We start from the raw sequence: 20,812 nt of genomic DNA, 5'->3' as shown, positions 1-20,812 counted from the left end.
CAGTCTGATTGCAACTTCAATTGTCACTTGGCATGAAAAGCTTGCACATCAGAACCTGAAGTACGTGAAGGAAATTTTGAAGAAAAATAACATCAAGTTGATAGACAACTGGAACAAACAAGTTTGCAACGCATGTACTTTGGGCAAGCAGCACCGAATTACACACCCTGTGAATGAAAAAACAGCTGTTCAACCATTCCACTTAGTTCACATAGATCTTAGAGAAATAAAAGAAAGATCAGTCGGAGGAGCGAAGTACTTTCTGATATTCAAGGATGACTTTCGAACCGTCTACTATCTTCAATCCCGACGTAGCCAACCTCAACGTGATAGGCACGTTAGCTTAATCGAATAAAATAATTCTGAATTCACGTCCCTTAACACCTCTCTCATCTGACCTTCTTCCCCTTACCCGTGGTCACTTCCTTATAGGTGGTTTATTACGGACTGTACCTGAACATGATACAACGACCATACCGACAAACAAACTTTCTCAATGGCAACACATCCAAAGGGTCAAATTTCATTATTGGAAACGGTGGTATAAGGAATACCTAAACACGTTACAAACACGTAGGAAATGGCACCGTGGTAATACGACAACATTAAAGGTTGGAACCCTTGTGACAATTAAAGAAGACAATTTACCTCCGTTACAATGGAGTATGGGCTGTGTCATCGCAAGTAGTAAAGTATGCGGGGTTCTATATCTGGGTCACGGCTCCCCAAATCTAGGCCATGATCCATCCATCAACATCTTACCACTTTTGGATCTTTAGAAGGTCTTTCTAGGTCATTCTTCATCTGAAGAGGTTAGACCATGCCCCTTTTGTCAACAATACCAGAAACTCTTGTTGAAGNGAAACATCGGCGAGACGCCTTCAGCTTAACGAAGGGAGAGTTATGTATTATGTCTTATTTTTAATATAAAGAAGCTATTGTACAACTTATGCACTGCGTTGCATCTTGATTATGTCAGCAAGACATGATATTATAAATACTCCTGTCAAGAATTGTTTTACTCACTTATACAAGTGTATTGGTCTTTGCGACATCTCATTTGTGAGTCATCTTTCAACTTTTGTTTAAATAAAGTTTTTCTGTTTTTTAAAAAACGGATTTTTACTTTAAACAAAAATAACTCGCGGTTACGATATACATTAGATACAGAATTTTATTAACCTACTAATAGAAATTATTGAAAGTAGAGCATTTACTTGTATGGAATTAACATATACGAGGTCAGTTCGAAAAGTATTGCGAATTTTGAATTTCCGCGGGTTACATATATTCAATTTTCAATTTTTTTATGGCGTTATGTTGGTATTCATGTTTGTCACTTATACCGACAAGCTCGGTCATGTTGAATGTTCAGTTTATTTTTGACAGCTACTTTGCTTGCACGTGCTTTGGCTCGTCTTCGATTTTCGCTTATTCCAAAAAATGGATCAAAGAATCTGTATCAAGTTTTGTGCGAAAAACAAAATTAAATGCGCGGACGCATTTCGAATGTTGACTGTGGCATATGGTTAAGCTACCTTTGACCGAAGCAACGCTTATTGGTGATACAAAATGTTCTCAGAGGACCGAGAAAATGTGCACAACGAAGAACGTGCCGGACGCCCGAGCACGTCAACAACAAACGAAAGCATTGATGAAAGTGAATCATCGAAACACCGTTAGAGAATCTGCGAAGGATCTAAACATATCGATTGGCTCCTGCCATTCGATTTTTACCAATAATTTGTGCTTGGGGCGGGTTGCCGCGAAATTTGTACCAAACTGCTCAATTTCGACCAAAATCAGCATCACATTAACTCTGCCGAGGAGCTGTTGGATTCGGTCCGCGGTTACCCAAATTTGCTCCAGGGGGTCATAACTGGTGACGAATTATGAGTTTATGGTTATGATGTGGAAACCAAAGGTCAATCATCCCAATGGAAGCTGCCACACGAGATCTAAAAAAGCGTTCCAAGTTAGGTCGCATATGAAGGTTTTGCTTACAGTTTTCTTCGATTGCAGTGGCGGGGTGCATCATACGTTCTTTCCACAGGGTAGAACGGTCAATATGGAATGTTACCTGCAAGTAATGCGCAATTAAACTGAAGAGGCCCATGAAAGGACGACGCTACGCTACGATAAAGAAGATAAAGAAGGCATCGAAAGAGGAGGAACAAGATGACAAGGAATTATTTTTTGAAGGGCTTCGGGGATTGTAAAAAACGTTAATATTTGATGGGGATTGCTTCGAAGGGTACAAAATAGATATTCATAAATAAATAACAAATTTTTGAGAAAACTCAAAATTCACGATACTTTTTGAATAGACCTCCTATTATTAAATTATGATGCAGCAGAAAATGCACTCACGACATGTCAGCTGTATCGTAATGTGTGACCTGTTCGAGGGCAGCCAAATCGGCAAACAATATTAGTGTGTGTGTGTGTATTCTATTAACATTATGAAACGGAAAATGCGATGCAGTTTATTGATGAAGACCCCACGAAGAGCATTTGCCGAATTGTACAACAACTATCTTTGCGTACAGTGAACAGATCATTAGCTGCGCGGATAGCGTATTGTACTTGCCACCTGATGGTTTACCCGCCTTACTCAAAAAGCGATTTGATTAATATAATTTACTTTGCCATAATAGGTCCTAAAGTAAAACTACAGGGTTATTTAATAAAACATAAATAAAAGAAAATATGACTTCATGAGTGTTATCTTCTTACTTTAGCATTATAATCCTTCAAAATGAAAATTGGCAAAAATAAATAAACAAATTAAAAAAATCCACACTGGGCCCAAAACAAACGCGGATCGGCGGTGGAGCATCCATACCACTCGGTCAGCGTTACTTTCTCCAAGGTACTTTCAAAAAAGAGAAGCTTGTTGTCATGTTTAGACGCGTGAATGGAAGCGTAATAATACTTACGACTGGCTGAAGGAAGTACTATATTCGCATACGGGTATCAATGTAGTTTCTCCATTAGAACAGAGTGTTTTTTCAATGGTATATAGGTACCTTCGAACCAGTGGCGTGGTCAAACCATTCATCTAATCAGATTTATATTTGCGGAGTCATGTAAAAGAATTGGTATACATATCGCCTATTACCACGATATATGAATTACGAATTCCCAATGCCAATGCTTTTCTTACAATTAAAGTTACTCCCGATATGTGGGACAAAATTCGACAAAACAGCATACGTTTCTGTCATTTTTGTACTGAAGCTAACAGTAGGTAATTTCAACATTTTATGAAAGGTAGTGATTTATATTTCACTTTGAATTTTTTACAACGTGGAAGTGCATTGGACCCATTCCCTAATAGGTAAATAAGTAACTTACCAATTTGATGAGCGACATGCAGGTACTTACGCGAATCAGATTCTACCGTTCTACAACAGAAGAGTTAGTTAACTAGATGTAGACTCGTATTCAAACAAATTATGGGTTCAGATTTAATTATATTTGTATGGCGATTTTAATTGTACTGCAAAATATGTAACAATTTTTGTTGTATTTTTTGCTAGAAAGTTACAATTTCTTATTGATTAAGCTGCACGCTGTATATCTGTTTGTAGATAATTTTATGTCTATAATAATCATTTTTAAAAGGATACATGTATCTTTAATGCTGTATAAAAAGGGTAATAGCGTTTAAATAATTTATTAAGGTACTTTAGGGTTGACGGTATGTCAGTTAATTTTATTTCATACAACCGCTTCACTAAAGTCCACAGTTGATGTTATCAAATTTAAATTCTTTCTTAAGTTATTGAATTGAAAATATATTTATGGATTCTAAAAGAGAATATATTAAAACTAAATGTTATTTACAATTTTACAATATTTAAAATTTCAAAAGCCTATAAGGATTGAAGATGCCCTACAAATTGTAGTAAATCATTAATAGTCCTTTACTAATACGGATAAGCCGACAAACAGGAAGGTTTTCAGATTTTGCAGTCAGGGATACGACTAGCAAGACGATGTACCGCATATAATTTTGTTTCTTTTTATTCAAAAGTAGAGAAACAAATGTGCTCTTTTCGTCAAGTGCTTATTGATTTAAACCTAATAGCAGCGCGCGACATCTATAATATTTTCCATGAACGTTTTGGAAAATATGTTGCGAGTAGATAATTACAGATAATTTCCCGAAAATTTGTGTTCTGATTCAGTTTCCTAGCTTTACTTGGCTTTACAGGTGACTAAGTATTAATTTGTTTTACTTATTAATAGATTGTAGCAGTAGCTCAAAAACAATTTATTCGGCCGAGCTTTATTTATAAGAAATAATTTTTAGAAAGTAACGGTTTGGTGAAGGCGCTGCACATAACAAAATTTGAGTTGTTGAAATTTAATTCAGTTCTTTAAATAAAGTGATGTTTCACTTTTTTCTACATTTTTACATATGTAACAAAATTGTCAATGAAAGTCAATTTTCCATTGAATTATTTTAATGAAGTAGGTAATTTAGAAAGTGATTTCTATGTGTAAAGTCAAATTCAAGAAAGGTTAAACTATTTTTGTACATGTATTAAATTAATATACATTAGATACATGAATTGACATAATTGTTTGAACAATAAAAGCAGTAAATTACTTAACAGTAGATATTAAAGTTACTACAATCGTATTAAACTTTCAGTCACATGGTGTACCAGTCGTTAATCCACAATATTCAATCGCTTCGGGTTTTCCCACCTCTAGCAAACTGCCAACGTTAAACAATAAATCAACAACAAAATAAAGAAACTTCTTATTTAATCCGCTATCTTCCCCTAGCTCTAGAGGGACTTCATTCCAATGTCTCTCTTCCATACCCTTTACTAATGTGGATGGTATTGCAAGCTTATCAGCTAATGCTTTGAATAGAAGTGCTCTTTCGCAGTAAGAACCCTGTCGAAGATAGCCTATTGGTATCATATTCGTCCCAAGTTTTCCCTGTATGTACGAATGCTATATTAATAAAGGGCGTATATTTGACCTTTAACGAATTTGTCCTTTTAAATTATAAAAACAACATATTACACTTAAACAAAGTTACGCAAAGGTGGGGGGCGTTAAAATTAGTAATATTGTGGTTTTCACCATGTATAAGGTAGGTACATAATTGATAAAAAGGCCCATTACAATTCGGCTAAATTGAATTTTGATTTAAGTAATATGTAGGAATTTAAGGTTTGAGGAAATTTATAGTAGATAAATAAAGAAATTAAAGTGATACATCTGCAAAAATCATAAGCGTTAGGTAGGTGCAGGGCGGAACTATAAATTTTTGATTTCATTGTTTAATATCGACCGAAATAAACTAACAATAAATCTCGTTTTGGTGAATTTCTTCTAGTGCTTTATTGCCCAATTAGCATATTCATAAAATGTACACCACCGTAAAGATTTTATTTTAAATGTTCAATTACGAAAATTTGCAGGGTACTTTACTAACGTTTATGATATTCTTGATATTCTTATAAACTCGGTTGATGACATCGGTTAAAACGAAAAGTCTGGTGTTCTTATAGTCAATTTTTAGTAGTCCTGCAAATTTATCATTCAAACCAATGTTAAAAATATCGGTTACTTTGACAGTAAACTCAGATATAACGTTATGTTTTTAATGCTAAAAATCCTTGAAATGATCCTATTATTGCCGGTACTTCCCCATAGGCATCTCGGTTTTCTAAATGAAATGTTGCCCACCCACAATTGCCTTTGTTATCATTATTGCAGAGGTTTGCATATTCATAACTAACTAGCTGACTCGACAGATGTTGTCCTACCTTAACTATGAATATTTAATTCGAATTGGTATAACTAATAAAAAGAATATTTATTCAAAGACGTAGTGTTTATTATTCTAATACTGTATGATGTATAAAAATGAATCCCTATGTCCCTTCGCAATGTCGCTAATTCTTGTTTGATTGTATTTGTTTTTATGAATGAAAAACTTAAGAAAATTGCGTGGAACATTTGATAAATAAATCGCAAGGGCAATCACTAAGAGTTTGTGGCATCAATCTCGAAAATCCATGTATTCACATGTCACCTGTTCCCCTGTAGGCATACCAACAAAATTATTCATATACGCACCAGAAAATGAGACGAAGAATGTTGTGTATCATAGAGCATTGATATAATAAATAATATTTTTTGAATAAATATTTGTTTTGTTAATTACACCGATTCGAATTCAATATTCATAGTTAAGACATGACAACGTCTGTCGTATCAGCTAGTATACAGATATCAATATAATTCTGATCAATGTATGTGATATTTGCAGTGCGCATTCTATCAATCGCTGACAGTTTTATGAAACAACTGGCAGTGATGTAAAACGCCAAGTTGATGTGGTCGTTTAGTTTTCTTAAAATTTTTAATGTTCCGCGCAATTTTCTTAAGTGTTTCTTTCATAAGAACCTACTCCTGACAATAATAAACACAACAAAAAAAAATTAGCGAAGTTGGTCCAGCCGTTCACGCATAATGTCATGACCAAGGGCAATAAGGATTTATTATTATTACATATATAGATGGGAAATTCCATCGTTTATTGTCATTACCATAAGGCCTGCATAGTTAGGGTAAAATATATTTTCGAAATTGTTCGGTCCATACCATGCAAACTTCTGCCGGAATGGTTAATGCAAGACAAAATGTTTTAACTTTTGAAGAAAAATGGTTGACGCTCATTTTTTAACTAACTCAAGTATGCTGCTCTGCTTGTATTAAAATGTACACATACTTATGTCGTATATGACCTATAGCACTTGGTTATTACGTCAAAATATTGGCAGTCTCTAGAGTGACGCTATAACCGAGTTATAGTGTATTTGATACCTGATAACTTCTAGTTGGAGATATCAAAATTCCAGACATTTTTTATGTATAGATTTAATTTTGAAATCATTTAATTAGTACAACCTATACAGTGTATATTTACCTTCAAAGCGTTAATATGAATCTTATAAGAATGTTGCTTTTCCGCATTAGTGAATTTCTCTGAACCTGACATTCGTTTTGCTATAAACTCGGCAATAATCTTTATTTGGTCGGCAACCGAAAGTGGTAGAGCTTTTTCACCATGACTTAAAATGAAAAGGAAACGTCAGTTTACTTTAGATTTCGAAAACCGCTCCAATTTACAGTTTTATGTATAATTCTTCCAAATATTCCGTCAAATATGGATCCGGTGACAGACCTCCGTAGTTGATTTCAGGAGATACTCTTTCAAAAATGATATTACAGAGACTGGTGGCACTAGCTGAATACCCGCTAACATTGGAAAGCCTTTTGTCTTTTTGAGTACTTTCTTTGCGGCTACCTGAGGGAAACATTGGGTATTAATTAAATTTATTATACTTCTGGTTCTCAATATAACCCGACGTTGTCGTGGTAGAAAATCATTACACTAAGGTCGGCGTTAAATCAAAATATTAATTAGATACTATCTTAGTTTCTTTGAGGGATATTGTATTGTTAATTATTTATATCATTATTCACCCTAAAACTGCAAAAGAAGTAGGACATCCTTTTTAAGTCCTCAAAGCATACATTTTTAGGGTTTTTACTTAAAAAGTAATAATCCATTGGCAACAATAACACATATATAAAAGATACACAACAGCAATAACGTTTATCAGGAGTAACGTTAATCATTAGAAGATATATTGGTTAAAAACTTTCAGTCATCACTGCTGCTTAGAAAGAAACAGAAAATAAATAAACATTATCTAATATTTTTTTACTATACGCATGCGCGTTAAGCAAAAAAAGAAAGTTAACCTACTTTCTCACTTAATGTATTACCGCCACCTACAAGTTCGCATGGGTTGCCTACTTTAACCAACCCCTGCGGTAAAGTGTGAAATACGCCAATGAAATTAGCCAAAAAAAGCTTGAAATTTAATCTAATTATTTTCAGGTAGAGGTATAGGAAATGAGGTAAATGTATGTGTCAGTATTATACCCCTGAATTTAATCCAATTTCGAACAACTGGAAAATTGTTAAATGTAGTGACAATTATGGCGCAAGTAATTATTAAGTATGGCAGGAAAGACATCCAGACCATCTTGGTTTGTGTATCTAATTCGGTGCAGTATGTCTTCAGTCATGCTGTTCTTGTGCTTTTCCCACAAAACCGAAGACTGTGTTGGATAAGATGTTAATAGAATTGCGAACAGTTGGTGAATTTTATTTGTCGTAGATGCAAATGCTGCATCAGGAAGTGTCAGATCCCAATTATTGTCATCTTTCAGCAATTGCAACTTGCGATTGTGATTCGCATTGTTTACATGTCTCCTATTTTTACTTGATTTGTTCTATGTAAAATATCATGGAATGTCGGTATATAGGTACTAATGTTTGTGCGAATCGTCCGAAAACGTCAGGTATTTTGCACAGAGTGACAAATTCGGTAAGTGTCGTTTTTGGTGGCTCAAATACCCATTAGAGAGTATTTTCTTCAATGAAATATGCACGTTAACCGTTTTCAAGATTTACCGCAAGATGGTGTACGGTTAGGTCTCGTTCGTGTATGGAAAACTAATAAATAATATGTCATACATTTTTATTGCTACTGATGTGTCTGCCAATTTGGTATAGTGATATTTCATCATTTTCACTTAAATTATGTGTTTCAAATAGTATCGAATCACTGCCATTATTAATGTATATGCAAATGTAAATACGAGCTTTGTACATTTTTGAAAGCAGTGGTGAGTAGGGTACCACCCACTGATGATCACCTTCAACTTGATTTCTAGTGTTTGCCATTCGCATTGTGAATGTGCGGCCCCCATTTTCGGCCTTGATACAGTTCATTACCGACGATATCCATAATAGTATAATTAATACATACATTTGGAATTTCTGCCGAAACCATTTGTTCAATTTTTTCTGGGCGGATTTTAATATCAAGCCAAATCAAAAAGTGTAGGACGATGAGGGTTCAAGTAATGATAATTTAGGATTTTAAGTATTTTAATAAAAATTAAAAAAAGAGAAAATAGTTCTCTACAATCTTATCTACATGACTTGAACGACTACCCTTACATAGGATTAACATACAATTAAGGCATACTACTCCATAGTATCCATAAATTCATATTCAAGTCACTAGTAGGGTTGGTACATCTTTTTTGTTTGTTCAAATCTGCAAACTAACATCTACTTACCTACTGTGTTAGTAGGTCAATTATGTGCAGGTGATGAGACGACTTACCGTCTTCATTAACCCTGTGATAGTTCCCTGCCATTTTTGCGTTACCCAATTATCTAATAAGGTAGGGTAAGATTATTATTCTATTCATCATAATCATAAGGTCGTCAGTCCTAAGACTGCTTGGACACCCACCTCCACTCTTTCCTATTTCCCTAAAACTAGAACAACCCCCATCCTTAACATCATGTGTTGTGACACTTGACACTGACCTACTGTCAATTATTTCGACTGACGACATCACCTATAACTTTAAAAGAACAAAAAACTACCTTAGACTGTCTGTAAGCATCGCCTATTAGAGTTAATCCAATTTAACTAATAGTAACAAACAATGCATAAGTACAAAAATACAAACGAAATAGATCACTTATGCTGCTAATTACTAACTGATTGAATGCGGCGTTGCATTGTCGCTACCCTGCATGATCCTGTCAGATTTGCCCTTGCCTGTACATTCAAATACGTTTTTCTCGAAAACGGTCAATTTTCGAACCACCAAACATTTACATAATTTTCTTGCTTTGTATTGCCTATCACCTCATGTACGCTTCATCATTAGAAGGTTGTCAGTCCTAAAGACTGGTTGGACACGTACCTCCATTCTTTCCTATCCTGAGCTAAACTTCGCATTTCCCTAAAACTAGAACAACCCACATCCTTAACTATTTGCGAACAGTAATCTAATCTAGGTCTACCTCTACCCTCATAACTCCCGTTTCTGCCTCTAGTATGTCTCTGACTATACCTTCATGTCTGAGAAGGTGTCCTACCAACCTATCTCGCCTATTTCTTAATGATTTCTATGGAGTCCTCTGTTCTCTTATTCCTTCTAATATCTCTTCATTTCTAACCTTCTCTATTCACGGAATTCGAATGTACATTTCTTTATTAATATTTACGTCATCGGAATTTTATAATAAAAAATCTAAAAACTCTATTCGATCAGTTCACATTTTTGTAGCATGCTGTTAGTCTAATTCTTTTCATTCTTACATGATGGAACACAACTCTACTAATATGTGCCCTCGTAGCTTTGCTTTACCGTACCAGAATGGTCCTGACTTGAATCAACAGTAAATAATCGCATAGCATAAAACTTGTTCCTTCTCAGATCATAAATTAGAAGAAATGTTTTGATAAAATAAGGACTTAAGATACGAAGATGACGTAAGATACGAATTTGGTCAGAAAATATTGTTAAAAATATCAAAAAATCCGAACACGCTCAAGGTCTTACTCAGTACTGGAACTCAGTAATTGTTAATAATAAAAATAAAACTTTATAAATTTCTTTAGTCAATAACGTTTATTATGAGTTAGTAAATTGGCGCAAACATTCCTTGATTTCTCAAGTTTTGATGCAGTAGGTTACTAACTGTGAAACATATAAAACAGTATTTTTTTGAAATTTAGAAAAATAAATAATAACAAAACAATAATAATTTATTCCCAACTCTAATTCCTAGGGTTTAGCATCTGCAGTATTCATTAATTCTACTCTTTGTGCATTTTTTAAATCTTCTGTGCGTGGGTTTGTAATTAAACTCCTCCTAAACGGCTGGACCAATTTTGATGAAATTTTTTGTGTGTGTTCCAGTGGACTCGAGAATGTTTCAGATTTATAATAATATTATTTACATTTTTTTAATTTTTTATTGATTAAAAATTTTTGGAAACATTTTAAAACAGTCGCTCCTGCTGTCTCTACGCTTATATCTTTTAAACTACGCAACGGGTTTTAATGCAGTTTTTAGCAAAGATAGAGTGATTCAAGAGGAAGGTTTATATGTATAATACATGCATATTATAGTACAGAAAAGCCGAGAACTTGAAAGATTTTTAATGTGATGTCGTAACAAACATATTTTTGTGGGCTTACATTGTGCACATTGGCTACACCTTACAAGATACGAGGGTGGATTGATAAGTTTCCGGCCTAACCAAGAGATGACGCCACTAGGCCTACCTTGAGGTGACATTCTATAGTACCATCCTTGGATAGCTTGTAGCTATAGCTTCAGCCCGATCTCCTTGCTAGTGTAGGTTTGACAGCACGCTGAACAAGACGCCTCTGTGGTTTTCGTAAAAATGGAAAAGCAGGAAAATCGTGCTGTCATCAAATACTTTTATTTGAAGGGGTTAACGCCGAAGGAAATTAAAAAAGAGATGGACTCAACACTGGGGACATCCTCCCCGTCATATTCAACCGTTAAGCAGTGGGTTTCCGAGTTTAAAAAGGGTCGTGTGAGCACCTCTGATGGGCCTCGCTCAGGACGCCCCGTTGAGGTCACAACTCCAGATATGATCGAAAAAATTCATCAAATAGTGCTGGGAGACCGCAGATTGAAAGTGCGTGAGATAGCTGAGACCTGTAAGATGTCATATGAACGTGTGCAACATATTTTGCACCAACATTTGCATATGGAAAAGCTCTGTGCAAGATGGGTGCCGCGTTTGCTAACAGTCGACCAAAAATTGATTCGAAAAAACATTTCTACCGCAAATTTGTCATTGTATAAGCGTAATCCAAGCGAATTTTTGCGTCGATTCGTAACCGTTGACGAAACGTGGGTCCACCACTACACTCCTGAAACCAAAGAACAGTCTAAACAGTGGATTGGACCAGGGGAACCAACTCCAAAGAAGGCAAAAACAATTTTTTCGGCGAACAAGGTTATGGCTACTGTTTTTTGGGATGCAAGAGGTATTATATACATTGATTACCTTGCAAAGGGTAATACTATCACTGGTCAATACTACGCAGACTTATTGCAACGTTTGAGCCACGAGGTGAAAATTAAACGACCTCATCTGGCGAAGAAAAAAATCTTGTTTCATCACGATAACGCACCAGCGCACACGTCAATCGTTGCGACGGCTAAAATCAACGATCTAAAGTTTGAATTGATGCCGCACCCTCCTTACTCTCCAGACCTAGCCCCGAGTGACTATTTTCTGTTCCCTAATCTCAAAAAATGGCTTGGCGGTAAGAGATTTGCGGACAATGAAGAAGTAATCGAAGCTGTAAATGGTTATTTTGAGGAGCTTGACGAATCAGTCTATAGAGATGGCATTAATAGACTGGAACACCGCTATGAGAAATGTATCAGCCTTGGAGGAGATTATGTTGAGAAATAAAAAAAAAAAATTTTTAAAAACCTTGTTTTTCTTGGTCAGGCCGGAAACTTATCAATCCACCCTCGTAGATCAAATTAATGTACTCCAGAATGGTATATTTTTAAAAGATCGATAAAAAGTCCGCGATTGTATATGTTTACCTCCCAATTATAAGTATTACTTACAGAAGAAAATTATCGAAATACCTAGGAAGCTACATAAAAATACAGATTACGTACCAGTTTGTAAAGTGCTTCTACTTGAGCATTCCCTTCGAAAAAGGCAAGGAACCTTAAGAAGATCGCTTGGTGTCGTAAAATCAGCTACGTAAATAGTTTTGCACGTTGAAATTTGTTGTGATTCCAATATTTCTAAGAATGGAAAAGATCCTCTCCAACAGCCACATACCATGTAAAATCTGTCACGAATGCAATCAGTTACATCAAGCCGGTTTTTATCGAAGAATTTTATTGGCAAGTACAAATCATAAATCATGTCCATTAATCGTTCCTTCATGAGATTTATTTCTCTGTCTTTGATTTCCAAATTTTTAAGTCTAAAAATTGCAGAATGTCATGTGACATTCGTCCTATGCAATGTGCCCTTTCTAATTATTTATTATTTATTAGAAACAAATCTGAACTGTTCAGGTAAATAACCCATTCATTTATAAATAAACTGCCGTTGTTCACTCGTTTCGAGATATGCTTTCACTGACAAATATTCTTATATAGAACACCACGAAACATATATTACAGACAACATTTTAAAAAGCAGAAATTAATAAATTAACACATAGTCAATTGATTAATGCCTTTTTATTAAAGTGGTGTTTGTAATAAATATGTTTTGCAGAAAATACCACAAATGGCGCGATAAACGCCATTTGTAGTACGATGCTACATTTTAGGATTACGTATGCTCCAACAAGGTCCATTTAAATACGTATATGGATATCTACTTGCTAAAACGAATCCCGGCGTAGCTAACCTCAACGTGATAGGCACGTTACCATAATCGAATAAAATAATTCGGTCTGTATTCTGTCGAAACTGTCGAAATCGCGATCCGCGTCTGGCAGTTTCGACAGAATACAGACCACTTCGAATTATTTTACTTACACTGTTAGAGCTTCATTCGTTAAGTATTGCAATCCAATACTTTTATATATAAAACTTCTAGATATAAATATTAGTATATATTTCAAAAGTTCCTCGTCTTCAACTGATTCCTTTAATTTAGACAAGATTCGTTCAGTTCCTGAACATTCTGAAAAGTAAACCCTGCTTTCTTGGTCATTAATACTTTGGTCCAAAATAGCAATTGCTTTCTTCGAAAAATCTTCGTTTTCTTCCTTTAAATAAATGAATGATCGTGTAAAAGCACTATATATTTTTGGAATTTTATTACATAATAACTACTTACCTAATTAGTTTTCGATCAAATAGAACAGTGGGTTAATTATTTTCAATTAGGAAGAATACATACCGAAAATAGTTGTAAAATTTTCATATACAATTCCTTATCCATAAGAGAGGTTCTGTACTGTTCTTCTGTGCAATAAATGTAAATGATGTCCAATAAAATGGTAAATCCATTTTGCGTCATTTCATTTTGACTTTTTAATATGTCCGCTACAGAAACCTATAGCAAGGCTAGTTTAATTACCAATCAGATTTCTCTTCATATAATAAACCTTAAGGTTACTACTTTCTATTTAAACCTAAGTCTGTTGGTTTCGAAGGTGCAGTCCTTACATGGAATATAGAACTCTTCGATCCGCAAACAGGTCACCTTTGGATTTGCAATGTCTTTATCATGAGTACAGACAATAGCAATCGTATGTAGCAACAGTTGTATTGTCTGTACACTTGATAATCGGTTTTTAGTGAAAATATTAAAATGGAGTAACTATTTTATAAATCATTTCTGTTGTTGTATTATTTACGAATTGGAAGAATGTTTCACCATGTTAGTTTCAATAAACTAACTAAGTATAAACACTCTCGACGTCAAAACACCCTCCCCCTGGTTTTCGGTTAAAAATTTGATATTCAGGTATATATATCGTATAAACACCCTCCCAATTTTCAGTCGGAGAAATGGAATTTTTGAATTTTGAATAACCACCCCTATTCACTAACGCTCAGTACTGAGAAAATTCAAAAACCATGTAAAACGATGTCCTATTGCTAATTTAAAGCACTAATCAACAAGCACTAATACAACGTTTGGATAGCGGTGAATAACTTCTTAGCCACCGAAACAGTACCGCTGAATAGCTTCTTAGTCACCGGTACGGAACCGATAAATAGCTCATCCAAATAAAAAGAAAATAGACTACAAACGTGCATTAATATTCATTCAAGACTACTACCATTTCGACTAAATTTTGTTTTTTTTTAATAACCTTGTTAACGTTCGAGTATCATACAGGGTGTTTCTTAAAAAACTAGTTAGCGTACATGAAGGTCTAGTCAGAGACATATTAGAAGCAGAAACAGGAGTTAGGAGGGGTAGAGGTAGACCTAGATTAGATTACTATTCGCAAATAGTTAAGGATGTGGGTTGTTCTAGTTTTAGGGAAATGCGAAGTTTAGCTCAGGATAGGAAAGAATGGAAGTACGTGTCCAACCAGTCTTTAGGACTGACAACCTTCTAATGATGAAGCGTACATGAGGTGATAGGCAATACAAAGCAAGAAAATTATGTAAATGTTTGGTGGTTCGAAAGTTGACCGTTTTCGAGAAAAACGTATTTGAATGTACAGGCAAGGGCAAATCTGACAGGATCATGCAGGGTAGCGACAATGTAATGCCGCATTCAATCAGTTAGTAATTAGCAGCATAAGTGATCTATTTCGTTTGTATTTTTGTACTCATGCATTGTTTGTTACTATTATTTAAATTGGATTAACTCTAATAGGCGATGCTTACAGACAGTCTAGGGTAGTTTTTTGTTCTTTTAAAGTTATAGGTGATGTAGTCAATTGATATCATTGGCAGTAGGTTAGTGTCAAGTGTCACAAATCTGTGCAAAATAATATTCGAGTCAACACTTTCGCAGATTATCCGTCATATCCAAACATACAAACATACAAACTCACAAACATTATTCCTCTATAAAACTAATGTAGATGTACTTGTACTGGAGCGAGTACCCGATTTAGAACTAGTACCCGGCGAACCTCGCTGGATAGTGACGATGTGTACCGGTATTCAACTAAAGGGGGAAGGGAAAAAACAGCAGCTATAACAAGAAGTATAATGAAACCATACAATTTAAACACTTATTACTTAGTAATTTTCATTCGCACTGTTGCTATACAGACACACTGGCGCCGCCACTTATCCTAAATCGTCAGTTTTGCGATAGTGGAGAAGCGGACACCACACACGTACGATAATTTTGCGGGGTACACCCCAGAGCTAATACAGGGTTTTCGGTTGCGTACTGGACTTGCCTCGGCCTTACAGAGCCTGTTAAAAACTGCAACGAAATGGGTCGCATAAGTTGTCGCTTCCGATTATATGTACGTAGAAGAAGATAATGTTTTATCCGCGTTATTCAAAAGACGGATTGATACAATTTGAATTATCTTAATAAGTTATTACATCATTCGTTTGATTATTTATAGAATATTAAAACTAATACAATAAGAATATTTTTGAAATTATACATGGCAATACGATTAACCCTCTGAATGTGGATTGCCGAAAGCAGCACTGGTGGAATGCTATGGCGCTGGCCCAAGTTTGTCTTACGGCCGATGTGCTATTTTTTTTTAACTTATCTATTTATTTTTACTGATTTTCGTTTTGATAAATTATAAGGTTGCGGTAAGAAAGATATCACAAGTGAGTGTTTTCGTTGTCATGTAGGTATTTCCTCTTATTTGTATGTTTTATACAGGATGTTTCTGAATTAAATAGCAAGCTTTGGAGGGTAGATTTGTGCAGTCACAATTTAAGTATTTACTTTTCAGGCGGGATTATTTAGGAGGCTGTAACTTATGTGACCACTCGCGTAGCAGTATTTACAACTGGTTCTGTAACGCAGAGGTAAATCAAAACGCTAACTTATTACCTTGTACGTACTGTATATATGTGGACGTATTTGTGGTTCCTTTCCTGACTGACTGACAATGGATCAAAAGCATAAATGATAAATCAATGCATCCGAAATTATGTTATTGTGCGTCACTGTTTAGTCTCTCCGCATTTTCGTTATATACCAAAATGTCATCCTCTAATTTAGTTTTTTCACAGTATTTACAGCTTTTACTTTAGTAGTTGTACCCAATATTCCCACTTTTTTATAAGAGTGAAGTAAAATATCGAATAAAATAATTCGAAGTGGTCTGTATTCTATCGAAACTGCCAGACGCGGATCGCGATTTCGATCTTTTTGGATCTCATCAGCGCGTCGCAGACAGCTCCGACAGAACACAGACCAACTTTTACCTGCTGTCTTAACAGCGCGTTTTGGAAAATACTACAAATGGCGCGGTAAACGCCATCTGTAGTACGATGCTACATTTTAGGATTACGTATGCTCCAACAAGGTCCATTTAAAAATATGGATATCTACTTGCTAAAACGAATCCCTGCGTAGCTAACCTCAACGTGACAGGCACGTTACCATAATCGAATAAAATAGAAAAATAGTAAAGTATTAAATTACCAATCCACCATATAATGGAAATACATGCAACATTTTCCGATTTCTTTTTAAAAAATCGTGGACTGTCTTAAGAGCGGTTTCAATGTATGGGATTGTTGGTATATCTTTTCTTTGCAAAATTTCTGTAACAATTAAAATTAATTTTAGTACCTTTCCATAAATAAAAGCAAGAAAACTGTAGCAAATAATAATTTAAATTGGAGGATACCAATTCTTGCTTTTAATACTAATTCCCAAAAATTTTTAAAATCAGCCGAAGTAATCTTTATGTATCCTTAATGTAGGAAATGTTCCTCGAGGATATGATTTTAATATAAAATCGATCCTATCGAGTATTCACAATTACGTCTGTAATAATATTTTCTTACCAATTAAACATTTTATAACAACGGGTGTAAGCATCTTATCACAGCAATATTTGTGATTTGTTAAATTCGATACAGCTTCACAAGTTTTCTGGAGGACTTTCTCATTATTTGTTCTGAACATGGATAAAATACTTTCTTCCACAGCGAAGTCGAAAAGTAACTGAAATTTTGTGAAGTGTAACAATAAAATGTTAAAGGCGTTTACCATTAACAACCTGTCTAGCTGATTCGTAATCAGTAAGAACTTTAAAAATTGTAGCTGCACAGAACATATATTTTTTAGGACACTTTTTTGCCCACAACGCGAATTCTAAAAACTCAACAGTACCAATAAAGTAAGTGGCAGTTTCGGGAAAGTCAAAGCAATTACGTATAACATCAAAAGCTTTCTGGTGCAGATCCGGATATTCATTGTTCTAGAAGAAATATAATGCTTTCGAAATAAAGTTTCTTACAAACGCAATCACTACCAATATTAAACACAGCATGCATTGCACAATGCCACTGTCTTTGTAACGAAGTTGCAACTTTCGGTTCTTCCAACTTGTCGTTGAAACTAAAATGTCAATAGCCAGATGTTGAATTTCGGGAAATTCACTTTTTAAGTAACAAAACAATATATTCGGGGAGAAATCAGTCATCTTAGGTAATACAATTACTGCTTCCTGACAGTCGATAAGTCGACGATGATATTCTAGTGTATTCTTTATTATATCGGGATCTACGCAATTTTGCAGTACTTTATAAATTGAGCTTATCACGTCAGTATTAAAAAGCATCGATGCTATGATTGTATTTGTGACCACTTTGCTCAATATCTGTGAGGAGAACTCTTGTACTTTAGGATCGGTAGCCTAAAGGAACGGAACAAGACATTAGGGTTATAAACGTATCTGTTAAACAAACTAAATCGAAATAGTTTAAATCATTAAGGAGAAGTACAGGTCGACCAACGAATCTGAAGCCGCGAGATGCGCACAAGCGGGAAAGAGAGCGAAAACGAGTAAAGGGTGTCGATATGCTTTTAGGCTCGTTCTCAGGTTCTGTACACTAAAAGGAACACGTAAACCAGATTTCAATGCCGCCTGCGATATTGGTATTGATTTGCTCTCCATATTGCACTGATTCTAGGCAGACTATTCACAAAATAGATGTACGAAATGAGTTCTAGTTAAATTCACGACTACAACGTTGTACGAAATAAGTTCTAGTTAAATCCCTTCCACTTTGTGACTGCGCATACCTCTGTTGCGACTACAGATTCGTTGGTCTATCTGTACACTTGGGTTAGTTACACGAAAATCTTCACTGCATCTAATAAAACTTTTTTTAAAGTCATTGTTAAAGAGTAGTGAAAAGTGAAACTAAATCAATACAGGTTCCTTATAGCTTATATATTCTATAATAGGCAACAATCTGTTTTGAATTGTTTGGGAATACCTACTCTTAATATACATTTCGTAAGTAATGTTAATTATCTACTGTAGGTACATAATTCTGATAGATTCTTCGTAATAGTTTAATTCAGCATTTCCAGTAGTTCTAGTGATAGCTTTTTACTTACACACAGTTCATATGTATTATCAGTATATATGTCTAACATTGGTGAAGAGAAATTATGTTGCTTTGGTTTTTTAATATGGTGATATAAAACTCATTGTCCTTGTTTGTCACATTACTTTTTGTTCCAAGATTTTTTCTATAATTGCACCTACGTAAATATCTGTATTTAGTAGTTTTGATAATGTTAAGTTTAGTATATTTTTTTTTAGTTTAGAGGGATATTTGTTAACCAATCAATGATGATGTGTCATGTGGATAATAACTAAACTTTACTGACTTTAGATACCTGTCTATTATAGGGTGACGCAGTATATTTATTCTGGCCGAGCTATACATAACCAAAAAATGTTTCCAAGCAATGCATATTTCCTATTTTAATATCCTCTATAACAGCTAAAGGACCCAGCAAAATATTAAAGAAAATCGGCTCCGGTTAGATTGCTTGCAATTTGAGTATGATGTTTTTAGTGAGATTCTGATGAAAAGTCCTCATTGTCAAGAGACAATAAAATAAAAGTTTCCTGAGAACGGATCAATGTACCGGATGTTGTTCATCTCATCTAATGTATAGGAATGTCAGGTTATTCAATCAATTATCTCTTCAGCTACTCTAGATATCTAGAAATGTTCAATTCAAAAGTTATTGAAATGAGCACGCAACAGTGACATTTACCGTGATCCTGATAACTATTTCCAAAGTCATTTCAACTTCAAGTGAATTTTGGAATTACTTTGAAGATATATATTAAGATCCCGGTAGCTCTATGGAGGTCACAATGAGCATATTGCGTGGTTATTAGGCCGACCTATACATTCAGATTTAGCACTATTTTGGTGTACTCATAGGCAAATACGAATTTAGTCAATACGGTATCGCCTGGCACAATAAAGGTCAAGGTTTAATTGTATTTATTCTGAAATTGTTAGATATTAGTAAAATGGTTCACAAACAATTCAGAACAGACAATCTAAATTATTTAAATTAATAATGTCGTATACTCACCGTTTGGAAAATAGAATTGATTTTCAGAAGATCGGTATAATTCTTGCAATCAGTTAAAGCTTTAACTGCTGACGGGATATTCATAAACATTCCTAACAATTTTAAACAAAAGTTTAAAATTGATTGGTTAGTAGTTTTACGTATTAAGTCTTGCAATTTCTCCATCAAACCCAGTTGGAAAAGGAAATTTACGTTCGACATCCTTTGTTGAGCATACTTGCAAAGGTTATATATAGCCTAACGTAACGCAAAAGACTTCATCATTCTTTCTCTCTAAATACTTTTCATTTTACCTTTAAAACAATGACTTCTTCTGTACTTGAAAGAAGGGTAACGGAAGTAATCGCTTCCTCTGTTCCATATGGAGTCTGTCCAAAAGGAAGCACGCCAGATTCAGCTTGTTTCTTCCCAGCATCCGTTTTTCCTTTTGGGCCCATTTATTTATTTTTATATTTGACAAGAAATTTCTGACAGTTACTTAGCATTAAATTATGAAGTGAAATATAAAACTTAAAAATCGAGAATACTTGGAAATTCATCTCTAATGATATAGGGTATGTACAGGATGTACGAATATATAATTTTTGATTATTACCTTCCTCTCACATATGAACACACAATGAACATGTCCTCAATGAAAAAAGATTAGAAAATGTACAAGATGTAACAGAAATAAGTGTCGAGCTTGTAGGAGGTGATAGAACACTATAAAACATAAAAATTAAGTTCACCGTTTTCGAGAAAATGTAGTTGAAATTACAAGTAAATTGGAGTAAGTATGACTCAGCGTGCTTGTGTTAACAACCTCGAGTAGTAGCTTACCCTTTTAACGTTTA

General features: G+C 34.7%; 1 protein-coding gene across 1 annotated transcript; it reads right to left on the bottom strand.

The window, feature by feature from the left end:
- Positions 1 to 4,659: 4,659 nt before the first annotated feature.
- Positions 4,660 to 20,459, bottom strand: LOC108740494 (armadillo repeat-containing protein 3). Its single transcript, XM_018474821.1, has 12 exons — positions 20,270 to 20,459; positions 19,977 to 20,213; positions 17,881 to 18,264; positions 17,626 to 17,826; positions 17,411 to 17,570; positions 17,043 to 17,164; positions 13,848 to 14,003; positions 13,481 to 13,713; positions 12,599 to 12,915; positions 7,165 to 7,342; positions 6,962 to 7,106; positions 4,660 to 4,959 (listed from the first exon to the last, which is right to left on the bottom strand). The coding sequence occupies exons 1-12, from the start codon at positions 20,411 to 20,413 to the stop codon at positions 4,660 to 4,662; spliced, it is 2,577 nt and encodes an 858-aa protein (XP_018330323.1). The 5' UTR covers positions 20,414 to 20,459.
- Positions 20,460 to 20,812: the final 353 nt, after the last annotated feature.

This window comes from Agrilus planipennis, unplaced genomic scaffold (genome assembly GCF_000699045.2).
Source record: "Agrilus planipennis isolate EAB-ADULT unplaced genomic scaffold, Apla_2.0 scaffold230, whole genome shotgun sequence".
Lineage (NCBI taxonomy): Eukaryota > Metazoa > Arthropoda > Insecta > Coleoptera > Buprestidae > Agrilus > Agrilus planipennis.
Note: the sequence above shows the minus strand (reverse complement) of the source record. Positions and strands in the feature narration are given on the sequence as shown.